This window comes from Anoplophora glabripennis, unplaced genomic scaffold (genome assembly GCF_000390285.2).
Source record: "Anoplophora glabripennis isolate ALB-LARVAE unplaced genomic scaffold, Agla_2.0 scaffold501, whole genome shotgun sequence".
Taxonomy (NCBI): domain Eukaryota; kingdom Metazoa; phylum Arthropoda; class Insecta; order Coleoptera; family Cerambycidae; genus Anoplophora; species Anoplophora glabripennis.
In genome coordinates this window covers 22,692-32,694 of record NW_019416582.1, presented here as the reverse complement: position 1 = coordinate 32,694, position 10,003 = coordinate 22,692, and the positions used below count along the sequence as shown (strand labels likewise).

At 34.1% G+C, this 10,003-nt stretch overlaps 2 protein-coding genes across 2 annotated transcripts; both read left to right on the top strand.

Annotated features, from left to right (window-relative positions):
* The first annotated feature begins 29 nt into the window (after window positions 1-29).
* On the top strand, window positions 30-1,802 carry LOC108910542 (eukaryotic initiation factor 4A-III). The gene is made up of 4 exons (XM_018715163.1): window positions 30-398; window positions 455-790; window positions 855-1,077; window positions 1,128-1,802. Exons 1-4 carry the CDS (start codon window positions 254-256, stop codon window positions 1,633-1,635), a joined length of 1,212 nt encoding a protein of 403 aa, XP_018570679.1. The 5' UTR covers window positions 30-253; the 3' UTR covers window positions 1,636-1,802.
* Window positions 1,803-3,107: 1,305 nt separating this feature from the next.
* LOC108910530 (CCR4-NOT transcription complex subunit 2) lies at window positions 3,108-9,024 on the top strand. The gene is made up of 5 exons (XM_018715150.1): window positions 3,108-3,558; window positions 4,238-4,617; window positions 6,329-6,611; window positions 8,397-8,504; window positions 8,566-9,024. Exons 1-5 carry the CDS (start codon window positions 3,410-3,412, stop codon window positions 8,780-8,782), a joined length of 1,137 nt encoding a protein of 378 aa, XP_018570666.1. The 5' UTR covers window positions 3,108-3,409; the 3' UTR covers window positions 8,783-9,024.
* Window positions 9,025-10,003: the final 979 nt, after the last annotated feature.

Sequence of the window (10,003 nt, the reverse complement as noted above, 5' to 3'; positions counted from 1 at the left end):
GATAAAGTAGAACACGCCATGACCGTGACACAACCTCATTCCTCATTTCTCATTTGCTCATTTTCATTTCCCTAGTTTTTCCCCCATTTCTAAAAGTGAGTGTTTTTCTAGTTGACGCTTGCTGTTTTTAGTGTCGTTTTATATTTAAAAAAATTTAAATAATATTATGTGCAGAGTATAGAACCGAAAATACATATTTTCTACATTTATCGACGTGTAAAATAATAAAGCAAGTACATCACATTCACCAGCAATGGCAACTAAAACGGGACGTGGGGCCTCGGTTTTCGAAGATCTATCAAATGTGGAATTCGAAACCAGCGAAGATGTGGACGTTATCGATAAATTCAAAAACATGAACCTTAAAGAGGAACTTCTTCGAGGAATCTTTGCATATGGTGAGAGGATTTACATTGTATGTGGGTCAAGCATAACCTGTACTGTTTCTTTTTAGGTTTTGAGAAACCCTCCGCTATTCAACAGCGAGCTATTAAACCTATTATGAAGGGAAGAGATGTCATAGCACAAGCTCAGTCCGGAACTGGAAAAACTGCAACATTTTCTATTGCGATTTTACAGTCTCTTGATCTAACGATGAGGGAAACTCAAGTTTTGTGCTTGTCTCCGACGAGAGAATTGGCCGTACAGATACAGAAAGTTATTTTGGCCTTAGGGGATTTTATGAACGTGCAGTGCCATGCCTGCATAGGTGGCACAAATCTTGGCGAAGACATCCGAAAACTCGATTACGGTCAGCATGTCGTTAGTGGGACTCCTGGCAGAGTATATGGTATGACTTTTAATCAAATTGATAAATAAAATAAAAGCAGATTTATGTAGTGCATAATTTGTAGATATGATAAGAAGAAGGGCTCTTCGTACAAGATCGGTGAAGATGTTGGTATTAGACGAAGCCGACGAAATGTTGAATAAGGGATTCAAGGAACAAATCTACGATGTGTATCGATTTCTTCCTCCGTCCACACAAGTCGTTTTGATATCCGCTACTTTACCTCACGAAATCCTGGAAATTACTTCAAAGTTCATGACCGATCCGATTCGCATTTTAGTAAAACGGTAAGTAAACTCCAAAAGTGTTTTATTTCCTCTAATTCCGCAATTTACAGTGACGAATTGACCCTCGAAGGCATAAAACAGTTCTTCGTCGCTGTTGAACGCGAAGAGTGGAAATTCGACACGCTCTGCGACTTATACGATACACTAACCATTACCCAAGCTGTCATTTTCTGTAACACGAAGAGGAAAGTGGATTGGTTGACCGAGAAGATGCGTGAGAACAACTTCACGGTGAGCGCCATGCACGGCGACATGCCCCAGAAGGAACGTGACAATATCATGAAGGAGTTCCGGTCTGGCCAGAGCAGGGTTCTCATTACAACCGACGTGTGGGCGAGAGGTATCGACGTCCAACAAGTCAGCTTGGTCATAAATTACGACCTTCCGAACAATCGTGAGTTGTACATTCACCGCATCGGCAGGTCGGGACGTTTCGGGAGGAAAGGCGTCGCTATTAATTTCGTGAAATCCGACGATATCAGGATTTTGAGGGATATCGAGCAGTATTATTCGACGCAGATCGATGAGATGCCGATGAACGTTGCTGATTTGATATAAATTTCTTGTTTTGACTGTATAAGTTCAAAATTGTCTCAATTTCAATTTTTTAAATTATATATTGGGTAGGAAATAGGTGTTTAATTTATTACGTCAGTTCATATCGCAATACGCTGTAAGTGACTTGTAAATGTATTTTTTCTAATACAAAAAGTTGATTTATGTAGTTTAATTTTTTTTTAACAGACCTTATCCAATTGATACTCTTCGTTTCTGCTGTAATTTATGAAACGGCATGCATTGCTGTAAAATTGCGTAATTTCAGAGAAATGCAGGAAATTTTAGAATGAATGTTATCCCACAAATAATTTTTTTTCTTTTTGTAAGTAAAATTATAAAACAGAAAACTTAAACCGTAACGAAGATAAATGCTCGCTCAAAATTTCTTCGTTGCTGTCCAAACGTGTCTCAAGATATTGCATCATTATTAAAATTCATATTCTCTCGAGCCTAATGGCATCCAAAACTTACATAATCTCTTAAATGATGGACAATTCTTAGAATATTTTCTTATTGTTTGGGATAATCCATCTGATTTCTAGTTCTTGCAACGGCATCGTTTTCTCCTGACAAAAAGTAGGCTCTAACCATATCAACACTTTTCTGACTCGCACATGTTTTCTGGTAATATCACACAGTTGGCATCAAACGATCTGCAACAACTGGTAACACTGATAAGCGCGCACAGAGCTAATATATATAACCAAATTCGAGAGCTGCCCAGTAGCGGCGTAGACAAGAGTTCAAGTTTAACCTTAGAGTATACATTACAGGGAGGAAGCACCGCGTGTTAAAAAGTGTAGCCGCTTTAGAGATAAAGAGCAATAGTTTGGGTACTTACTCTATCTTAATTTTATTTGAATATTACGAGGGAGTTGCTTTAACCAATTACATGCCTGATTGTCTGCACGAGAGAGAAATATGGTACCCAAACTAGTTCTTGTCTCTATCACTCGTCTACAATATCGCCATAAGTGTTTCTTATCTACAGTGTAGGAAAGTACCGATGGTATATCAGAAGTTACGTGAGAGCGATAAAGTAAGCCATAGAAATCCATGTGATAGACAAGGATGGCTTTAATGAAGGTGTCTAATAGTCAACGCCCATTTCGCCCTTCCACAAATAAGAAGTGGATCTTATTTGTGGAAGGGCGAAACGGGTGGTGACTATGAGAGGCCTTCATTATAGCCATCCTTCTCTATCGCATGGATTTCTATGGCTTACTTTATCGCTCTCACGTAACTTCAGATAGACCATCGGTACTTTCCTACCCTGTATGTATAAAACGAGTACTTGTCATTGGAGAAAGTCATCGGTGATGTCAACGGGTGCAGTGTTCTATAATTTCTGCTGAAGTGAAAGAGTTATGGTGGCGCCATCTATGAAACAAAAACGGCCAAATTAGTTTTTCTGCAGCTGACTAATTATGGAAAATGTAGAATCGCCCTCTTCTTTTTTTGACAGTTATAAATTGTAATGGCGGAGAGAAGTCGGACAATAACATTTATTAACTTAAAATTACAAGGATATTTTGTATAACAGTTTGGTTCTGTTTTGCAGGATATTTTTTGTCCTGTACCGTTTGTTAAGTGGTTACGAATATCCAGTTCGTCTGCAGCCTGCGAAGTAGATTTGTTTCAGTGGAGAATTATGTTATTTGTATTTTTTGTGTTATTAATTTAAATAGGGATTTGGTGAAAAAACTTGTTGGGATCAAAAAAACTTTTTTGCTTTCGTTATGCTTAAAGGCGGCCTGCCTCACACCAGATAGCTATGGCAAATTTGAACTTTACAAGAAATATTGGAGGTAACAGCCTCGGAAGATCTAGTGTTAGTTTTGGGAGTAATTCTATGTCTGGTCATGTTACCCCTGTTTTTGGACAAAGAACACCTTCTGAAAGAAGAACCCTACCTTCTATGGGGTAAATATCTGCATAATTTTAAACTTCAAGAACGATACGTTTAGAAATATGTTCAAAATTTTACACCAGCTAATATGTATGTACCAGATCTAAACTGTCACAGATCTGAATATCAACTATAAATCAGTATTGTTATTCATCTTATCATCATATTTGGATTTTGAGAAGTTTTATTTGTTGCAATTTATAATATAACCTAATTTGTGTTTCGACATTGTGAATATCAACTGGTTTGTATTACACATTATTGAAATAAATTTTCATTAAAAATGGCAATAATTCAAGTGAGTTATTCAAATAACTGTCAAGTAACCTATACGTTTGTTTATTATTATAAACCATGTATATTTTTACTACTGTGCAGATGAGGTACATATACTTTTCCAGAATTTGGATGATAGTTTTGCTGTCTTTTTTAATGTTTGAATGCCTTATGTGTTTTACTCGTGTGCAGATGGTTATGTAAAAGTCTCGGAGAACAAAACAATTTAAAATAGATTCAGAGCTAACCAGTAGTAGCAAATTAATATGAATATGTAAAAACAAAAGTAAAACTTTGCAATGAAGTAGTGCACTGGGCAGTTTTCAAACCTGCAGGATATTATTTTTAGTGGATTTAATAGCAAGAACTTGAGATATTAGTAGTCGATTGGGTGAACATGACCTCTTTATATTTCAGAAATAGTAACCAAATGGGTAACATGAACACGCTGGGCGGTTACAGTTCCTTTAACTCTGTTTTTGGTTCTGGAGACACTAACACGCCGTCTTTATTAGACCTCAGTGAGTTTCCGTCGTTAACGAATCGAAGTTCAGGTGATAACGTCCCCCAGCCAAGTCCTATGCCCGGTGCGAAGCCTTACGTTGGAATGGTCAAACAGCCGACGTCCGAGTCCAGCGAATTCACCATGTCATCCGAAGACTTTCCTGCCTTACCCGGGACCCACAACAGGGACGGGGCGTCTCCTGGCAGCAGTACATCTGGTGACAAGAACGTTTCTGGGGGCGGCGACGGTGGCGTGAGTTCAAGGGAAGGTGATAAAAATGGCTCTAAGTCAGGTTAGAGAAATGTTTTTTTTTTTGTAAAAATTGGCTTTGAGCGTCCTATTGTACTTGAATTTTATTTCAGTGCGAAAAAGGTCTTTCGTTTTGAATTTTCTCAAATTACACGCTACACGAATTATCCCTCAAGAGACAGAAAATAAATATTGTACCATTTTTATACAGGTTTGATTTTTATCGTTAATGTCTGACGTTATCAATTATTAGATCGAAAAATGAACTTTGAAACTACATATTGATAATTTTAGAAATATTAGAAAAATGTTTTTGACTGGATTTCGACCAGCTGGCCGAGAACCAAATATCTCTCTTTTTATTTAATTATGATCAGGTTTATTTCGGTTTTACTCAAACTCACTATTTGAAAGCATAATTGTAACTTGAGATCCAGTTTCTGACAATTTTATTAAAATTTCTTTTTTTTTTTAATAATTTTTAACCATCGGATTTTTTATGGGTTTCAACTATTTAGCAGGCATTTTTTTCTTAATCTGTTAAAACAACCAGTTAAATAAATTAACGATAACAATCATAAGAAATAAAGGAAAATGGCACTTATTAAAGTATTCTGAAGATATTTTCTAAAGAGCCCCGTTTTTACTTCGCCGTCAGTTTTATGATTGCATTTTCAACCTTTCGTTTAAACGTGAACAACCACTTTAGCCTTAAAAATGTCTAAAAAACAAATTGTAAATATTTTTTTTTTGAAAAAATTTTTCAAATCAAAAACAAATTTATTTTTGTATTTAGCTTTTTTAACTAACTGTTTTTATCAGATTCGTAAGAATTTGACTCCAAAACAAAGAATTTCCGATGATATTAAAGCTTACATTTGAAAAATCTACTGAATGATTGAAAATTGGCGCGATAACCTTAGTCGTGTGTAAATAATATCGTAGCAATCTCGTTTACATAAATATTTATTAAATTTCTCAAAAATATGTTTTTTTAATAATTAACAAACTTTTGGGTCCATCTTGTGTATGTTTATTTGTTGGGAAATTTGTAAATCTTCAGCATATTCAGAATTTTTTCGATAATGTTTAAGCGTAACGAAAATTTTTTCAAAAATGCCATATTTTGCGTTTGTTAATGATTGTCAACAATGAACGATGAATATGGAGGGTAAATAAAAGAGCATTTTTGAGGAATTCGTAAATTTTCAGCATATTCACAATTTTCACAGAATTTGATAATTTTTTCAAAAATATAATATTTTACATTTGTTAAATATTAAACACTTGTATCCGTTTTGTTTATAGTCATTGGTTCTCATTTATTATTTGTGTTCGATGAAAATTCTCCAAAAATACATTCTGAAACATTGGTGTACGAACAAACCATTGTAAGCGAACCTCTTTGGCTTTATTTGCGAATTTTTTCAAATTCCGTGTTATAGGAACAATTCTGTAACTGCAACTGTATATTCTCCGTCTTGTCCATCGTCCTTAATCCACTGGCACGAATAAATAATTATCGAAACAATCACCTTTGTATAAATATTTATTAAATGTAAAGTCACATTTAACAAGTACATTTTGAAAATATTTGGCATATACTGAACAATATGGAGGATTAAAGACCATTTTTAAGAAGTGTCTACATAAAATCATAATTCGCTACAATGGCAAATCGTTGGGGACCGTGTATTTACGATGACGTGGCGATCTCTTTATTGCCCGCAGTTACAGTCCTCTTCCGTTCGCAGGGATTCAAACATCTCCCGACGGACGAGTCACCAACATCCCAGCCAGCATGGTGAACGATCAGTTCGGCATCGTTGGCCTGTTGACGTTCATAAGAGCGGCCGAGACTGATCCCAACCTAGTGTCCCTGGCCCTGGGGCAAGACTTGACTGCACTCGGATTGAATCTCAATTCACCGGACAACCTCTACCCCACGTTCGCCGGGCCATGGGCCGAGCACCCCTGCAGGCCTCAAGACATTGATTTCCACGTTCCTCCAGAGTATCTCATTAACCACGCCATCAGGTATGCGTTTTACAGATTTTGAAACATGAATTTTTTATGAAATTCCTGGTTTAACTGAAAATTTTGAGTTCGAAACTTGAAATTGAAATTCTGAATTTTAAAACATCAAATTTTGAGTTTGAAATTTTGTCCGTAAAACAAGAAATGTTGAATTTAAATTTGAAATTTTAAATCGGACACTTCTAGCTTAAACTCGAAATTTTCTGTTTTTATTTGAAATATCGTGTTTGAAACTCGAAATTTCATGTTTTAAGAACAAAATTTTGCATTTCAAACTCGTTAGTTTAGTTAAAATCGTTTTTCTTTAAAGTTAAATTTAATCTGTAGTATGAAATTAAAGGATAGATTATTCTAAATAATTTTCTTGATGCATGACTTGGCAAACCCACAATTGTTGCATAAATGACGACTGTCTGTGTGTTGAAATATGAAATTTTGTTTGAACTTAAAATTTTGAATTTAAACAACAAATTTTGAGTATAAACTTGATTTTTTGAGTTTGAAACATGAAACTTGGAGTTTGAAGATGAATTTTGGCATATGAAAAACAAAATTTTGAGTTTTAACTTGAAATTTTGAGTTTATACTTGTTTTTGAAGTTTCGTGTTTGAAGTACGAAACTTTGACACTTGGTTTGGCAAACCCGCAATTCATTGGCGTGTATGCGCAGATTAATAGTTTGTGTATTGAAATATGAGAATTTTAAGTTTAAACTTGAAATTTTGAGTTTGACAATATGAAATTTGATGCTTGAGATTGAAATTTTGTGATTGAATTATGAAATCATGAGTTTGAACTTGAAATTTTGGGTTTGAAACATGAAATTTGGAGTTTGTAGTTGTAATTCTGTGTTTGAAATATGAAATTTGGTGTTTGAGGTTGAAATTTTGTGTTTGAATTATGAAATCATGAGTTTGAACTTGAAATTTTCAGTTTGACATTTGAAATTTGAAGTTGCAATTCTGTTTGTAATATGAAATTTTGAGTTTGAATGATGAAATCATGAGTTTGAACTTGAAATTTTCATTTTGAAACTTGAAATTTAAAGTTGTAATTCTGTTTGAAATATGAAATTTTGAGTTTGAAATATGAAATTTGGTGTTTGTGCTTGAAATTTTGTGTTTGAATTATTTGAATTATGAAATCATGAATTTGAACTTGAAATTTTCATTTTGAAACTTGATATTTGAAGTTGTAATTCTGTGTTTGAAATATGAAATTTGGTGTTTGAATTACGAAATCATGAGTTTGAACTTGAAATTTTCATTTTGAAACTTGAAATTTGAAGTTGTTATTCTGTGTTTGAAATATGAAATTTTGAGTTTGAAATATGAAATTTGGTTGGAATTTGTGCTTGAAATTTTGTGTTTGAATTATGAAATCATGAGTTCGAACTTGAAATTTTCAGTTTGACACTTGAAATTTGAAGTTGCAATTCTGTGTTTGGAATATGAAATTTTGAGTTTGAAATATGAAATTTGGTGTTTGTAGTTATAATTCTGTGTTTGAAATGTGAAATATCAAGCCTGAAGTTGAAATACGAAATTTTGAATTCAAAATGGGAAATTTCAAACTTGAACTTAAAATTTTTGGAACGGAACACAAAATTTTGAGTTTATACATACGTGAATTTGATAGTTTGAGCTTAAACTTGAATTTTGTTTGAAACAGGAAATTTTGGTGTATGAATATTCCAAATTGTGATAATTTTTTTAAAAATATTTTAAACAATTTATTACATAAAAACTGTTAAATGAAATATCTCGCAACAATAATTACTTCCAGGGATAAACTTGCGTCGATGAAGTTAAGTCGATATAAAGACGACCTCCTCTTCTTCATGTTCTACAACAACGTGGGCGATGTACTTCAAATAGCGGCAGCTTCGGAGTTGTAAGTCGTCGAATTACGCCTCGCCCGCGCATACTGTTACGCTTAATTTTTTTTCCCGCAGGTACAGCAGGGAGTGGAGGTACCACACGGAGGAGAAGGTGTGGATCACGCAGGTGCCCGGTATGGTCCTGATGGAAAAGACGTCCACGTACGAACGGGGCACCTACTACTTCTTCGACGCGCAGAACTGGCGGAAGGTGGCGAAAGAGTTCTACCTGGATTACAGCAAGCTGGAGGGGAGGCCCGTTATGAACCAAAACCTGCACCACAATTCATGAAAGTCTTCATCCATGACTTTGCCCGACTATAAATAAATGAAAAGTGTATACATTATATATGAATTGTTAATTTTAAGAGTAATTACTTCTGATACACAAGCGTCGCGGGGCGCTTGTCTCTCAGAATTGAATAAGTATTAATTTGAAAAGATTAAAGTTATATATCTATACAGTTTTCATTTTATTTGTATATTTACTGTACAATATTAATAAATAATGATTATTATGAATATCGTCGTAAATTTGTAGTTATGTGATTTCTCCAGTGCGGAAGATATTCTCGAGACTCGTTGGATTTACGTCGAAAATTGCAGAAATGTGGAGAGGCGATGCGATTTTATTCTTCGCTAAGAAATTCATAAAATTTTGAGTTTGACAAAGTTTTGAGACTGAAACTTAAAATTCCAGGTTCGAAATATGAAATTTCCAGCTTGAACCTGAAACTTGGATTTTGCGACATGAAATTTCAAGCTCAAACTTGAAATTTCGTGCTTGGTACACAAAATTTCAAGTTTGAAGTTAAGTTTTGCTTTGAAACATGAAATTTTGTGCTTGAACTTGAACCTTTTTGTTTGAAACATATTTCTAGCTTAAACTTGAAATTGCAAGCATAAAACTGGAAAATTTGGGCTTGAATCTGAAATTTTGTCCTTGATAATTGGGGTTTGAGACATGAAAATTTGAGTTTAAATGTCAGATTTCAAATATAAAATTTCAATTGTAAACTTGATATTTTGAATTTGAAACGTGAAATTATGAGCTTGAACTCGAAACTTTGCATTTGAAACACGAAATCTTTAATTTGAACTTGAAATTTCAAATATTTAACGAGAATTTGGGCTTGAACTTAAAATTTTGCATTCTAAGCATGAAATTTTGAGTGCCAATTTGAAATTGCAGTTTACGACATGAAATTTCAAGTTCAAACTTGAAATTTCGTGCTTGGTACACAAAATTTTAAGTTTGAAACAAGAAATTTTGTGCTGGAACTTGAACCTTTGTGTTTGAAACATGAAATTTTTAGGTTTAACTTGAATTTTCAAGCGTGAAACGTGAAAATTTGAACTTGAATCTGAAATTTTGTGCTTGAAATATGAAATTTTTAGTATGAATTTGTTATTCGGGGTATAAGACATGAAAATTCAAGTCAACACTTGAAATTTTGAGTTTGAATTTCAGATTTGAGGTTTTGTAACATGAAATTTCAAGTTTAAATTTGAT